Consider the following 15947-nt stretch of genomic DNA (forward strand, 5'->3'; position numbering starts at 1 on the left):
GTTCATTTGTCTGCTCTTTTCTGATGTGAATGTTTCTCGTCTGATCTGGCCCATACTTTATCCTCTTCCAGCCTCTCCTCCTGACTAAAACCTAGAGAATCTCTATCAATAGACTCTCTGAGAAGAGACGTCTCTGTCCGATCCACGTGTGCCTCTGCAGTGATCGGCTTTCCCCCATCTCTTAGTTTAAAAACGGCTCTGCAACCTTTTTAATGTTAAGCGCCAGCAGTCTGGATCCACTTTGGTTTAGGTGGAGCCCATCCTTCCTGTATAGGCTCCCCCATCCCAAAAGTTTCCCCAGTTCCTAATAAATCTAAACCCTCCTCTCTACACTATCGTCTCATCCACGCATTGAGACTCCGAAGCTCTGCCTGCCCACCTGGCCCTGTGCCTGGAACTGGAAGCATTTCTGAGAATGCCACCCTAGAGGTCCTGGATTTCAGTCTCTTTCCTAGCAGCCTAAATTTGTCCTCCAGGACGTCTCTCCTACCCTTCCCTTCGTCATTGGTACCTACACGTGCCACGACCACCGGCTCCTCCCCAGCACTACGCATAAGTTTATCTAGATGCCTCGAGAGATCCGCAACCTTCGCACCAGGCAGGCAAGTCACCATACGATTCTCCCGGTCATCACAAACCCAGCTGTCCTTGTCTCTAATGATCGAATCTCCCATTACTAACACCTGCCTTTTCCTAATGACTGGAGTTTCCTCCCCCGGAGCGGTAACCTCAGTGTGAGAGGATACCCCAACATCATCTGGAAGGAGGGTCCTCACTATGGGAAGGTTCCCCTCTGTTTCCGTTGACTGCTCTCCTTCTCTGGGTCTTTCATCCTCCTCAACAGCGCAGGGGCTGTCTGACCGACGGTGGGACAAATCTACGGTGTCCCAGAAAGCCTCATCAACATACCTCTCTGCCTCCCTTAGCTCCTCCAGTTCCTCCACCCTGGCCTCTAAAGCCTGTACGCGATCTCTAAGGGCCAGGAGCTCCTTGCACCAAAAGCACACATATGCCACCTGCCCACAGGGCAGGTAATCATGCATGCTACACTGAGTGCAATAAACAGGATAGCCCCCACTCTGCTGCTGGACTTCTGCCTGCATTTTCTCCTACAGCTACCTAGGTTAATGATAGGGTTTTTGTTTAAATCAAGAAGTTTTCATTATAGTTTAGTTAAAAGGTTTTAAAGAATGGCAAGTGTATCTCGCCCCCTTCCCACTCCCCTGCCAAAGTCCCTCTCGAAACTCCCCTGGTCGCTTGCTCACTGCTTTATAGCAGTGATAGCCTCCTTGATAGCCTGGCCCCCTAACTAAGTCTCAGCCACTGAACAGAAACTTCTAGATTTCAAACCTTATTTAGAAGCTCACAGCTTCCAAATGCTGGCCACAGCACACAGTCCTTCAAACAAACAAACAGACAGACAGACAGACAAAACACAAGCTCAGCACACAGCAAGTAACCCCCAAACACAAACACACACTACAGACAGCCACTTACTCCAAGGGTCCCATATTTGCTCCTCCTTCACCTGGAAAACTCCCTCTCGAAACTCTGTTAGTGGTCCCTGTTCGCAAAACATCCCCTGGCAAAGAGTTCCACGAGTTGACTGTGCGTTGTGTGAAAAAATACTTCCTTTTATTTCTTTTTAAACCTTCTGCCTATTAATTTCATTTGGTCACCCATAGTTCTTGTGTTATGAGAAGCAGTAAACAACACTTCCTTATCTACTTTCTCTACACCAGTAATGATTTTATAGACCTCAATCATATCTCCCCTTAGCCGTCTCTTTTCCAAGTTGAAAAGCCCTGGTCTCATTAATCTCATATGAGAGCAATTCCATACCCCTAATAATTTTTCTTGCCCTTTTCTGAACCTTTTCCAATTCCAATATATCTTTTTTGAAATGGGGCGAACACATCTGCACACAGTATTCAAGATGTGGGAGTACCATGGATTTATATAGAGGCAAGATGATATTTTCTGTCCTATTATCTATCCCTTTCTTAATTGTTCCCAGCATTCTGTTTGCTTTTTTGACTGCCGCTGCACATTGAGTGGATGATTTCAGAGATCTATCCACAATAACTCCAAGGTCTCTTTCTTGAGTGGTAACAGCTAATTTCGACCCCATCATTTTATATGTATAGTTGGGATTATGCTTTCCAATGTGCATTACTTTGCATTTATCAACATTAAATTTCATCTGCTATTTTGTTGTCCAGTCACCCAGTTTTGAGAGATCCTTTTGTAGCTCTTCACAGTCTGCCTGGGTCTTAACTAGGGTGACCAGATGTCTCGATTTTATAGGGACAGTCCTGATTTTTGGGTCTTTTTCTTATATAGGCTCCTATTACCCCCCACCCCTGTCCCAATTTTTCACGCTTGCTGACTGGTCACCCTAGTCTTAACTATCTTTACTAATTTTGTATCATCTGCAAATTTTGCCACCTCATTGTTTACCCCTTTTTCCAGATAATGTATGAACATGTTCAATAGGACTGCTCAGAACTCAACCTTCTCTTTGTTGAGATAAATAGATTGAGCTCATTAAGTCTCTCACTATAAAGTGCCCTCAGAATTTCTTTAAAAAGATGAAAATGTCTAACTCCAAAGGTCTTACATCCAACACAGGGGAACTCTACAGCAGACTTCATCTCCATAGAGAAAGAGGAACTGGAAACAGAACAACAGAAATGTAAGGCTGGCAGTGACCTCAGGAGGTCATCTAGTCCAGCCCCCTGCACTCTCCCCCCATGCTTAATGAGGATTAAGCAAACTTCACCATTAATAACAGGTCTCTCTCAACTCCTCTTTAAAACCTCCAGTGATTCCACAACCTCCCCACACCACATTCTCCAGTGACAATATATCCATTAGCATTAGAAAGTTTTTCCTAATATCTCACTGAAATCTCCACTGCTTCATACCTTTTTGTCCTGCCCCTTGGTGAACATATGATACAATTCATCACCCTTCTCTATTTAAAGGCCTGTTACATACTTGAGGTCTGTTATCATGTGCCCCTACAGCCTTCTCTCTTATAGACTAAACCTGCCCAGTTCCTTTAACATTGCAAAAATTACCACAGTATAAGGATTTTACCCACCACCTACAGAAAAAGAAAAAAAAATCTGTAATCGATCAACGTTTCATTAAACTCCTCTGTCGTAGCGTTATTATGAGCAAATAGCCTAACTCACGGTACACAGACATTTTGAAAAAGAGATGTTAAAGTATATGAAAGAGTTCACTCCTTCTTTGGTGATACTGCAGAATTCCATTATTTATTTATTTTATTTGCAGTGCAATTTATTAACACCTTTCAGTTACAAAGGAGAATTTAATCCAAAGGTAATGCTCAAACATGGCAATGCAGCTCACTCCGCATTGCTCAGATTGCATTTGTTATGTGGAAATGGAACCAACTCTAAACCAAGAATATATCTATATCTATACACACATAAACAGACACACACTTTAGAAAGGTTTCAGAGTAGCAGCCGTGTTAGTCTGTATTCACAAAAAGAAAAGGAGTACTTGTGGCACCTTAGAGACTACCAAATTTATTTGAACATAAGCTTTTGTGAGCTACAGCTCACTTCAGTTTCACAAAGCTACAAACAACTATGTGGCAAATCTGCTGGGAGAATGAACTTATAACAGACAAATGCAAATGCGTGTGTAGAACTGTTCAATAACATTTCAGTAGATTTTCAAAAAAGCCACAATTCTGCAAAGAAGAAGGAAGGACATATTGTATAGTAAATTAACCAACAACCACCAGCTAAATGGGAAACAAAAGCATATATATATTAGAAATTGGGAATTGTAGAAAATTGATAAGGGAAGCAAAGTGACACAAAGAAAACTCTCTAGTCTGCAGAATAAAGGAGCATAAGAAGGAACTTTTAAAAGTACATTACTATATGGAAAGGGTAGAATGATAATGCAGAAAAAAGGAGATGGGGTCAATAAATACTAAATTAACCTGGTATCCTTTTTTGATGAGATTACATGTTTGATTGATAAATAGAGTATGTTAATGTAATACAGTTAGCGTTTATTTACTGTACTCCCAATTGGAGTTGGACAGTTCAATATAGTTAAAATCCGGTCCTCAGACATTTGACTTGGTAGCTCATGCCATTTTGATTAACAAATCTAGAAAAAACAAAATTAACAAAACTAGAATGATACAAAACAAATGTGGCACACATTAAAGGGGCTAACTGATAGGTCTAAATATGTAATTGCAAACTAGGGTTGTGCTCACAATTAAAGAAGGGTGCTGAAAAATTAGAGAGAGGCCTCAAAGAAGAGCCACAAGAATTATAAAAGGATCGGAAAACGGCCTATAAAGGAGCTCAACCTATCTAGCCTATCAAAAAAAAAGATTAAGGGATGACTTGATAACAATCTAAAAGTCCCTACACAGGGAACAGAAATTAAAACAATAGATCGTGCTTCATTCCAGCAGACAAAAGTACAACAAGAGCCAATGGCTGAAAGTAAAAGCTAGAGATATTAAAATTTGAAATAAGTTGTAAAGTTCACGGTGAGGCTAACTGACCATTGGACAAAACTTACCCAGGGCTCTGGTGGTTTCTCCATCACTGAAAATTTTTATATCAAGAATGGAGTTTTATTCCAAAAGAATCACCTTGTTTAAACAGGAATTAATTCAGGTAACTCCTATTGACCTGTGTAACAGAGGAGGCCAGACAAGATTATCACAATGATCCGATTAGGCCTTAAAAACTATGAAACTATAAAGCAGGTTATCTAGTCCTCTAATCATTCTTGTAGCTCATTTCTAAACCCGTGCTAATTTGTCAACATCCTTTCTGCAGTGTGAACATGAGGACTAGACGCAGTTCCCACTAATGGTCTAATTAATGCCATATGACAAACTAATGAGGTGCCCCTCATTACTGCTACTTCATAGTCCTCTGTATAGCTTCCCCAGGATCACATTAACTCTCTTAGCTACAGCATCACACTGGATGCTCATATTCAGATGGCTTCCACCACAACCCTTTGGCCCTTTCCAGAGCCACAGATTCCCAAAAGCTCCTCATAGCAGGGGACAGAGACACTGTCTGACATGGTGATAAACCAGGCTCATGGTGCTGGAGACAGTGACAACCTTACAGACAATTCCTCAGACACAGCAGCACAAAACCTCCCCTCAGGTCTGTCCAGCTCATTTCCTTCCAGGAAATCTCTGCTCCCACAGCGCAGCCAGCTACACCCTGGACTGGGCACGGATGTCAAATGCCAGAACTGCCCTTTATAGCCACTCGAGCTACTCTGTGCACCACAGCCCCAGAGACCTGGAGTAACTTCTCCGCTCACAGCTTTACTCCAACGCAGACACAAAGCCCTGTAAATCTGTTCCATTCCCATCATGCTTCACTGCTGGAAATTCGTGAACCTCAAACAATGGCAGCATTGACTGAATGCAAACTCCACACAGCCACCAGGAGCAAAAGAATTAGCCAGGCATGACAATCAGTTCCCCACTGCTGCTGTCCACCGCCTGGCACTGCGGAGCCCCTCCATACAGACCTCTGCAGTCCTGGGGCTTCTGCAGCCCCTAAAGCGGGGAGGGAGAACAGAAGAGCATTGACGATGAGGAACCCCAGCAGAGACAGAAAGTTTGGCACAAGAAATTCTTATTACCCTTTGCCACTGCAGGAAGGAAAGAGAGTATCAACTACAGCAGCAGCTGGAATCCCCAGCTGGAATAAGGGCCCCTTTGTGCTGTCAGTGGTACTTATCTGTCTGTCCTTGTACCATTAGCACAGGGTCCGAGGACTACAAGACACCAAACAGAGATCTCTGGCACAGAGGGAGCTGGAGCCGGAGATCACCCACAGCCACACTTGCAGCTGAGACTCCAAGGCAGAGCGAGACGCCTCCCTGCAGACGGGATTTAGGTGTTTCTTTCAGAGAGAGGGGCAGGGCTAAGCAAACACCCCTCTGTTGGGCATCTCTAGCTGGCGAGGTTAGGGGAGGAGCCACCTAGGCTGCTGGCTGTTGTGAATCCCATCCAGGTGTGCCATCTCTCCTCACTACAGGGAGCGCAGGCGCGTAATGCAGGCTTTGTGAGTCCCAGCAGCTAGACCTGGCAACACTCAGTGTCACCACAGCTAAGTTTCTCTCTGAATCTAGCCCCAGGTTATTAGCATAAGGTCAGGCACGATGTTGGGGCAGAGCAGGGAATTGAACTCGGGTCTCCAGAGCATCAGGTCACTGCCCCAACCACTGGGTCACCCTTCCTCTGACAGCAGGCCCCCAACATTCACATAGTGAGACACAGTCCCTGCCCCAAAGGGCTTTCGCTGTCAAGAGACGAGCCAGACAAAGGGCAGAGTCTCCACTTCACAGAGGGGAAACTGAGGCCCAGAGAGATCACAGCTGGGACTTTCAAAGCAGCATAATGGGAGAGGTGTGCAAGTCACCTCCCTCTGGACCCTCTGAAACCAGCCTAAGTGACTGCCAAGAGCCCAGACAGGGAGTCTGTGGCACAACCAGGGATCTACCCGTCTCCTGAGTCCCAGCCTGGTTCCTGACACAGGAGAGCAGCCTTCCTCTCTTGTGTCTGTGCAGAGAACAGCCCCCACAATTCTTCTGCATCACTCTGGTCGCACACCTCGCTGCTTGTGCAGACCAAGCTCACTGCACACACCGGAGACTCCTTCCACCCTGTCACCCCCTTCCAGGGTTTGTGTTGTGTGCCCCTTTCCCTCCCCCTCCCATAGCAGGGCTCCTCATTCTACTCCATAGCAAAGACTCTATGTGTCCCCATTTCCCCCTCTCCCCACCCCCGCTGCCCCCTATTGCCTATACGCCATCTCTCCCCTCCAGTGCGCCCTTCATCTCCCCCCACTCTCAAGTCATCTCTCCCCTGTCAGGGATTCTCTGTGCCCCCTATTACCCCTCCCCCTAACTCCCATTCCCCTCCACCTACCACTTGCCTTCCTGCATCTGTCCCCATCCCTCACCCCCAAATAAATTTCCATTTCTCCCCACAATAATCAGCTTATGGCCACTGAGGTACAGAACATTCCCTGACCCAGGGACAGTATCTTACACAAAGGGGCTGCAAATTACATGGCCTGATCCCCCTGAATTCCGGGGGGCCAGTGAAGATTCCTGCACAGACTCTGACCCAGATGCTTCTCACACCCCGGGGACAGGAATCCTTACCCAGCCAGGTCACGGCCTCATAGTTCTCCCGCATGACGTCCCTGTACAGGGCCCTCTGAGCCGGGTCCAGCAGGGCCCATTCCTCCTCCGTGAAACACACAGCCACCTCCTGGAAGGTCACCGGGTCCGCCGCAGCCATTTCCCTTCCCGCGCACCCGGCAGGATGGGACCATCACCAGCGAAACGGGGACGTGATCCTGCAGCCTGGCAGGGTGAGAAGGGAAACCGGAGGTTTCAGAAGCGGCTTGTGTCCAGTGAAACCCTCCGTTTCTCCCAGACTCTTCCCCTGCGGACGGACGGTCCAGACTCCGCGGTCCCACGGAAACGGCTCAGTTCAGACTTGTGAAAAAGTGCTGAGGCTGCCGGACCGTGGTCCGGGTCCGGGTCCGAGAGCCCGGCTTGTCCCGCCCCGGGGTCCGGGTCCGGGTCCGGGTCCGAGAGCCCGGCTTGTCCCGCCCCGGGGGCCGGGTCCGGGTCCGAGAGCCCGGCTTGTCCCGCCCCGGGGGCCGGGTCCGGGTCCGAGAGCCCGGCTTGTCCCGCCCCGGGGGCCGGGTCCGGGTCCGAGAGCCCGGCTTGTCCCGCCCCGGGGTCCGGGTCCGGGTCCGAGAGCCCGGCTTGTCCCGCCCCGGGGGCCGGGTCCGGGTCTGGGTCTGAGAGCCCGGCTTGTCCCGCCCCGGGGTCCGGGTCCGGGTCCGAGAGCCCGGCTTGTCCCGCCCCGGGGTCCGGGTCCGGGTCTGGGTCTGAGAGCCCGGCTTGTCCCGCCCCGGGGTCCGGGTCCGGGTCTGGGTCCGAGAGCCCGGCTTGTCCCGCCCCGGGGTCCGGGTCTGGGTCCGAGAGCCCGGCTTGTCCCGCCCCGGGGTCCGGGTCCGAGAGCCCGGCTTGTCCCGCCCCGGGGTCCGGGTCTGGGTCCGAGAGCCCGGCTTGTCCCGCCCCGGGGTCCGGGTCTGGGTCCGAGAGCCCGGCTTGTCCCGCCCCGGGGTCCGGGTCCGAGAGCCCGGCTTGTCCCGCCCCGGGGTCCGGGTCCGAGAGCCCGGCTTGTCCCGCCCGGGGGTCCGGGTCCGGGTCCGAGAGCCCGGCTTGTCCCGCCCGGGGGTCCGGGTCCGAGAGCCCGGCTTGTCCCGCCCCGGGGTCCGGGTCCGGGTCTGGGTCCGAGAGCCCGGCTTGTCCCGCCCCGGGGTCCGGGTCCGGGTCTGGGTCCGAGAGCCCGGCTTGTCCCGCCCCGGGGTCCGGGTCCGGGTCTGGGTCCGAGAGCCCGGCTTGTCCCGCCCGGGGGTCCGGGTCCGGGTCCGAGAGCCCGGCTTGTCCCGCCCGGGGGTCCGGGTCCGGGTCCGAGAGCCCGGCTTGTCCCGCCCCGGGGTCCGGGTCCGGGTCTGGGTCCGAGAGCCCGGCTTGTCCCGCCCGGGGGTCCGGGTCCGGGTCCGAGAGCCCGGCTTGTCCCGCCCCGGGAGGCTCGTGGTAGAATGCAGAGCCGACGGCACTAAAGTTGCTGGGACGGAAAAGAGATTTTTTTAATTAGAAAAATATTACCCCCCCCCGCCCAAACCGCTGCTGTTTTGTACGTGCCTCCCACCTTCCCAGCATGCCTCCCGGGACAGAGGAGTCCAGCCCGAAGGATGCACACCGGGCTGCCTCCACCGGAGATGCAGCTGGGGACCTGGACGGGGGGAGAAGCCCATTCAACAGGCCCCTGCAGACGGAAAGGCTGCAGCGGACACTGCCCGGCAGGGACGGAGCAGGACCGAGGAGCCGCTCCGGGCGACCCCGGGCAGCGCGTCCCCCCAGCAGCGGGGACCGGGCAGAGGCAGGACCTGGCTTTTCCTCTCCCCGCCCCCAGGCCAGGCACTGCCCCGCGGCGGGGGGCTGCAGGGAATGGGGGGGGGGAGCGGAGCCGGGAACCCCCCCCCCCCATGGCTCCCGCTGCCTCCGCCCCTCACCTGCGGGCTCCGGGTGGGGGCTGGGGCGGGCAGAGCCCGGGGCTGGTCCCCCCGGCCGTGCCCAGAGGGGGGGTCCGTGCCGGGCTCTCCCGCACCCCCCGCGGGGTCCAGCAGCGGCTCCGCCCGGCTGTGAGCCCAGCCCACAATGGAGGCAGCCGCGGGCTCCGTGTCCCGTGGAAACGGGTCCCTGGGCAGGAAGTGAATCGGATTCACTGCCGCGTTCAGCCCGGCCCCGTAACCCCGCTGCTGGCCCCGCCCGTGTCCCGCAACCCCTCCGCTGCTGCTGGCCCGGCCCAGGCCCGTCTCCTCGCGGGGACCCCCCGCGCCCCCCAAAGGTGAGCGAGACTCGGCCCCCGCCTGCCGCGGGGAGAAACCCGCCTGCCGGGGGGGCGGGTTATGGGGCCCCCGGGGGGGGCGGCGGCGGGTTATGGGGCCCCGGGACGGACCCCTCCACAGTCTCTGGTTAAACTGCCCCACGGCTAGAGCCCTGACTTGGACTTCGGGAGAGGGCTGCTGGGGTCTGAGCTCCGCTCCAGCCTGGGTGCGACGCTGGGCCATTCACTGGGCCCGGGCCACAAAGGTATTTCGGCTCCTATGGGGGTGGCCAGGTAGCAAGTGTGAAAAATCGGGACAGAGTGTGTGTGCGAGGGGCGTAATAGGCACCTGTATCAGAAAAAGCCTGGACTGTCGGGACTGTCCCTATAAAATCCCACCCTCCGGGATTATTGTCCCCTGATTTCAGTGGGTGATTAGATATTTTTGTGGACCTGGGCAGGCTGCAGACCTGTTTTTTTAAATGCGACTGGGCCCCGCTCGGCTCTTGGGGAGAGGTTCCGAAATCCTGGGCGTAGGGAGGCGGCACCGCCCCCTGCGTGGGGGTCTCCCCTGCAGCCCTGTCTTGGCCTTCGGGCCTGTGCCCTGTTCGCAAGGAAGAGGCGGCGTTTAGCCCAGTGTCAGAGCGCTCAGCTGGGGTATAAAGCAGCCCTCCTGCGCGTCCCTTCTCCACCGAATGCAGCCTTATTGGGAGCCTTGCAATTAAAGGCATAAATATAGCGTTTATGCCATTTTCTGAGAAAAAATATGGGGATTCTGTACATTTAGTGCAATTCTAAATCAAGTCCAGCAGACAGGTGTTCCTTGTCTTAATGGCAGAAGAATACATTGCTAACATGCATTCTTAGCAAAAGCGAATTTTAATGCAGTCCGTGCATTTCTAAATAGTCATTAAATAATTGACAAAACCTTAGGGCAGGCCTACACCTAAAACCCTGCTTTGGCAGAGATGCAGTACTTTAATGTAAAGACGTTCTAGGCCGAAGGGAGAGACCTTTCCCATTGGCATAGTGAATCCACCTCCAGGAGAGGAGAAGGGAGACCCTCCCACCGACCTCCCTTTGGCTACTCTAGGGGTTAGGTTGATATAACCATGTCCTTCGGGGTGTGGATTGATGTAAGTCTGTATTATAGCCCACACCTTGGTAACAGCAGCATAAAGAAGTATCAATACATATATAGAAGCATTAGAGAAAAATAATTTTAATGCGGTTAATACAACGAGCAATCCTGCGGCACCTTAGAGACTAACAAATTTATTTGGGCATAAGCTTTTGTGGGCTAAAACCCACTTCATCAGATGCATGAAGTCTGTGGTTAATGCCATTCTAAATAAAGCTGATTAAACAATTTCACAAAGGTGACCAAATATGAGTGATAGAAAGAGAAACTATAATCATAGACCTAGTTACATATTACAGAGGTATAGCCACCTTTCAGAGATAACCGGGAAAGTTTTAAAACAGCAAGAAAGGGGGAAAAAGGCAGAAAAGAGAAAATATGGCATAGAATCATAGAAGTGTAGGACTGGAAGGGACCTCAAAGGTCATCTAGTCCAGTCCCCTGCACTCATGGCAAGACCATGTAATAACCAGGGCCATCCCTAGGGGGGGTGCGGGGCCCGGGACAACCCCCCACGCTCCACCCTAGGCCCCGCCCCTACTCCACCCCTTCCCCCAAGCCCTGCCTCCGAGCGATGCCAGGAGCTGGCAGGGCGCAGCAGGGCCAGGCTGGTAGCACGGCTGCTGGCCCCTGCTCCCGCACTGCCCTGGCCCTGCCAGGTCCTCCTGAGGCGGGGGTGCGGTGGAGGAGCAGGGCCACCCAAAGCGCAGGGCCCGGAGTGACTGCCCCAATCCGTCCTATGGACGGCATGGCTCTCTGGTAATAACTATACCATTCCTGATGGGTGTTTGTCTAACCTGTTCTTAAAAACCTCCAGTGACGGAGAGTCCACAACCTCCCTAGGCAATTTGTTCCAGTGCTTAACTACCCTGACAGTTAGAAAGTTTTTCCTAATGTCCAACTCAAGCCTTCCTTGCAGCAGTTTAAGACCATGTCCCCCCAAATACCCACTCCTCTTTTTTTCTAAGACAGCCCTTCTTTGCAGCACCTTCACTGAAGTTGGCCCAGTAAAAGATATGACCTCACCCACCTTGTCACAGGATCGTCGGTCAAGGGCCACAGTTTATCTTTGTGAGGCTGCCTGGGACGACGTGCCTGTGTTAAAGTATAATTTAAACAAATTACAAACATGCTTGGTACATGCGTGTTCATGGGAGGGAGGCCTTTCGAGTGATGCCCAACTCAGCCCAGTTCCCATGACACTGTAATAAAAATGTCCAGCAACTGGAGGACCTGGGAGCCGGGTGACACCGAGTCCCTCCGCCACAGCGCAGAGGGTGAGACAACTGAAATTACAATTCTGTAGATTGTTACACATGGAATGACACATCTCCTACCTTTCTGTCATTTACTTGCACACAGAATTACACATGCTCCCATGCCTTGGGGAAGGGGCTCTATGTGCTCTAGACCAGACTTTCCAACTTGTGGATCGGGACCCAAAATTGGGTCACTGGAATGTTTCGGCTGACAGTGCTTGTGATGGCTGCAGGGAGATTAAAGAACAGGAGCCTGTCTGTGCAGCCTGTTGCAAGGCTTTCTGCTGCCGCCATCTTTGCTGGGATTAACTCCTGAGGCAGAGACCCCCGGGGAGTGAGGGAGAGGTTGAAAGGGCTGGGGATGGGCAGGAAAGTGACTGTCTGCCCCAGGAGCCTCAGATCTTGCACCCTGGGGAATCAGCTCTCTTGTTAATATGTATGTAGGAGGGATCAGAGCCGAGGAAACGGGCAAGGGGGCTGCTGCCTTCAGCTAGGGTGACCAGATGTCCCGATTTTGGGATCTTTTTCTTATATAGGCTCCTGTTACCCCCCATCTCCTGTCCCAATTTTTCACACTTGCTGTCTGGTCAAGGAGCAAACCTGGGAATGGGAGGAAAATAGTGAGAAAGGGATGGCCGCGGGGTCATAAACAGGCCCCCGGAGGGGTTTCTCCGCTGTATCTCTGGGGAGCAGAGTTGCCAGGATGAAAATAAGATGGAGAGAACAGGAAGGAAGGAATGGGAGGGGAGGGGAGGGAGAGACAGTTTGAAATGTGGTAGGTTTAACAAGTAACAGGGAGAGGAGAAGAGCAAGTAGCAGAGGGGACACGGGAGAAGGAGGGCTTTATTCCTCCTTTATCTAATCTAACCCCCTTCCCAGCCCCTCCTCCCTCAAAGCCTGCGTTGCCAGACAGACAAATCTACCCAACATGGAAGTGTTGGCAGTGATGTGTTTGCTTTGTCCGACATGTCAGGCCCAGCATGACGTGGAGCATGTTTGTGTTTATGAACCTTTCCTCACGCACACCTCTTGCTGGGAATAATGCGACGGTCCCTGAAATGCTGCACACAGATCTCTTGGAAGCATCAGGGTCCTGCTCTCCCTCCCTCCCCCCCACATCTGAGCAAACTGACTATTTTTTATTGAGGCCACACACAGAGCAAGGGGGCCCCTTAATAAATCTCTGTTTGACACACCCAGGCCTTAATAGTGGCTTTAAAAATAGTGATGTTTTGCTGGGGAGAAAAGGTCTGTCACATTTCATCCCCAAAGGGAGACATTTCCTCTCCTAGTGTTGGCACTTTCCCTGTCCCCTCCGCATGCTATTTATTAGAGCGACTACACGATGGCAGAGAGCTCTGATTACAGGTTTAGCCAGTTTACTTAGCTTCTGTTGCTTCCAGCCAGAACAGCGAGTCAGATGGTGTACCCAGGGTTTTTAAAGGTGGCCTGCCGAAGAACAAACTGGCCAGTTTTGTGACCCTTTTTGCTTTTTTATGATCAGTAAAAAGGTCCAAAGGTTTTTTTTCTTCTCCCCTGCTATGTCTGTTTTTAAATATTGTAAGTTCTTGTCTTAAGTACCCTAAGAGAGGCTGTGGCACCTGGAGAACCAGTAGATCTGTAGCATTGAAGAAATAGAATCAATTTTAATTTGCCTTATCTCAGGATTTTTTTTAGCACTAATCCCCGTAGTACCTCAGAGCCAGATTTTCCATCACTGCACCAGAAATCAGTGGTAGTTATGAGTGCTCAGAGCCTGTGAAAATTTGGTGCTGTATGACTTGATTGAGAGGAGAAGGGACTTTTATTCAGATAGTTTAAACATTTTTTAATTGGTTTGATTCTAGTAAATACTTGAAAGAAAATATCTGTTTGTTCAAAATTCAGCAATGCCCCCCATTTTCAAGCTGCCCTGATGTTTCTGAAGGGGGGTAAAAACAGAATGTTCTTTCTTTCTCCCCCTCCTTCTCTCCCCCCTCTCAAATTCTTGAAGATTATCCCTCTGATGTTGCCTTATTTTCTCACTAATAATACACAACATATAAAAACCTTGGATTATGCGGTGTTTCCTACCCTTTTAATCTGCAACAATTTCCCCTTGTTTTGCAGAGAAGGTGTTGCCCTGAGTTACTATCGCAGATATGTGGAGAGGACCTGAAGAAGGGGAATAAACTCCCCACTAATCAACTTTCCCCCTCATGTCTTAATCCCCCCCCCACACACACACTTTATGTACATTAAAATTGACTCACTTGCTGTCTTGCCCCATATGTAGTAAACATCACAGCCGGGAGCCTCCCCCCATTCAGTCTCTGCTGCTCAGTGGTCTGGGCCCAGGGGACCTAAATATCATTTGAAGCTTCAGGAGAAGAGCCATGGTCCACAGCTCCGTTCCTCGGGCACAGCGTAGCCGTGAGCAGGTGGGGTAGAGCTCATTGGGGCTGGAGATAAAGAGCTACACAAAGAGCTTTCTCAGGAGCTGCTCCCAGGCTGTGGGACAAGAGCATCCCCATGCTGCCTTCCCAGGGCCAGGTGCACTTTTTACACCTGCCTTCAGTAATTCGCAGAGACGACAGGCATCACATCCACAGATACACAAATAATAAATTACATTTTAAAAAACCTCATGGAAATTCCCCTTTGGGGAGAGGAGGGAGCAGGCGAGAATCCCAGGGGACGAATGTGAGACGTGTGGCTGGTGCCCAGCTAGACGGTGCTGGGACCCTGCAGGCATGAGGGGCTGTAAGGACCAAATAGAACAGAACACGGGGGAGTGGTGCTGCCCGGCTGCTAACGGGGCAGTTGGCTGGACCCTGAGTGACTGGGTTAAACTCCCAACTACTCATTAAATACTGATATGAAATCCTCTGCAGACAGTGCCCCATTTCCCCAAATTATGGAATATCAATAAACTGCCCAGCCCGTTTGCCACACCCCAACTCCACAGTTCCCCTCAGCCCAACTTCGATCCCCAACCCCAGCTGCCAATCACCGGCCCCTCCTCCATTGCTGGAGTACGGGCCATATTTTTAAAAAGGACTTAGGTGCCTAAACATGCAGATAGGTCTCTAGTGCAGTTTTCAGAAGCATCCATCTGTGTCTTTAGGCGCATAAATATTGCTTAAAAATCTGTCCCTTAGTGTCCTCAACTGAGACGAACCCCAGTTTGCCCTGACCCAATTTGCCAACCCCCTGTCCATGCTCCACTCCTGCCGCTCCCAACTGCCCTGGGACCTTCCAGCTCATCCTGTCCCTGCCCCTGTTAAGGCAGCATCACCCAGAGGTCCCTGCTGCCCATGTCGGTGGCTGACCTGGGGGCATCAGTTACGCAAGATAGAGATAAAATCTCCCCAGATTTTGTACATTTTCTCTCTAATTATCTCTTACTAATGCTGTAAGAAAGTTGGGGGTATGGGTGTATTTTTGTTCAAAAGTCATGGCCACGGCTATTTAAAATAGCTGTTTTGGTGCAGTCAGTACCACAAACAGGCCCTAAACTCTTGTTCAGTGTCAGGTGGGCGGCAGAGTCCTGTACCCTCCAAAGGGGATGGATACCGTCCCCCATTCCTCCAGTCCCCACAGAGTGGCAGCTCTGGTGGGCCTGGGCTGGGCCGGTGGAGGGGCACCTCTCCCCACCTGCCTGGGCGGCTCTTGAGAGCCTGGTGCATGGCCACGCAGCTTAGAGGGAACGAAGGTGGGTGTTGCAACCTGGTGCACGGGGTCGCAACACCACTCACATTTGTGGTGTGTGCTAAAAGTTGTGCTTTCTGCAACAAAGCAATTTTCTTACTGAATTCTTCAATTCTGAGTACAGATCTAAATTCCCCTTGAGTCGCCTCTTTTCTCCCTAGTTACTGAATAAGGATATAAAATCCCCTCACATTTTTCTCCAGTTATCGACTATTAATATCAAATCTCCTCAGATTTTGCCATTTTCCATCTCATCCTCAAAGTTTGATTAAAAAAAACAAAGCTCCTCACACCTTGCCCCCGTTCCCGCTATTTTAAAAATATTTATATAACATGTTCTCAGATCCCCCTCCCCTCCCATACATACACCTTTTGAACTGAAGGAATTTGTCTGTAT

General features: G+C 51.4%; 2 protein-coding genes across 18 annotated transcripts in view; one reads left to right on the forward strand and one right to left on the reverse strand.

Annotated features, from left to right (window-relative positions):
- The window catches only part of LOC140895992 (uncharacterized), a 41492-nt gene extending 32141 nt beyond the window's left edge, over positions 1-9351 (reverse strand). Inside the window, 2 exon segments of the mRNA XM_073307036.1 lie at positions 7213-7416; positions 9147-9351. Of these exon segments, the coding sequence (XP_073163137.1) occupies positions 7213-7351 (139 nt within the window). The 5' untranslated portion in view covers positions 7352-7416; positions 9147-9351.
- The window catches only part of LOC140895982 (uncharacterized), an 83487-nt gene continuing 76307 nt past the window's right edge, over positions 8768-15947 (forward strand). For 8 of the 17 annotated variants that reach the window (XR_012154410.1, XR_012154407.1, XR_012154412.1 and 5 more), the window contains exon 1: positions 8770-9481. The gene's annotated coding sequence lies outside the window, so the exon portion shown is untranslated. Of the gene's footprint in view, positions 9482-15947 lie in introns of all 17 variants that reach the window. The other 9 variants (XM_073307014.1, XM_073307018.1, XM_073307008.1 and 6 more) reach the window with 3 other exon arrangements.

This window comes from Lepidochelys kempii, chromosome 11 (assembly GCF_965140265.1).
Source record: "Lepidochelys kempii isolate rLepKem1 chromosome 11, rLepKem1.hap2, whole genome shotgun sequence".
NCBI classification, from domain to species: domain Eukaryota; kingdom Metazoa; phylum Chordata; order Testudines; family Cheloniidae; genus Lepidochelys; species Lepidochelys kempii.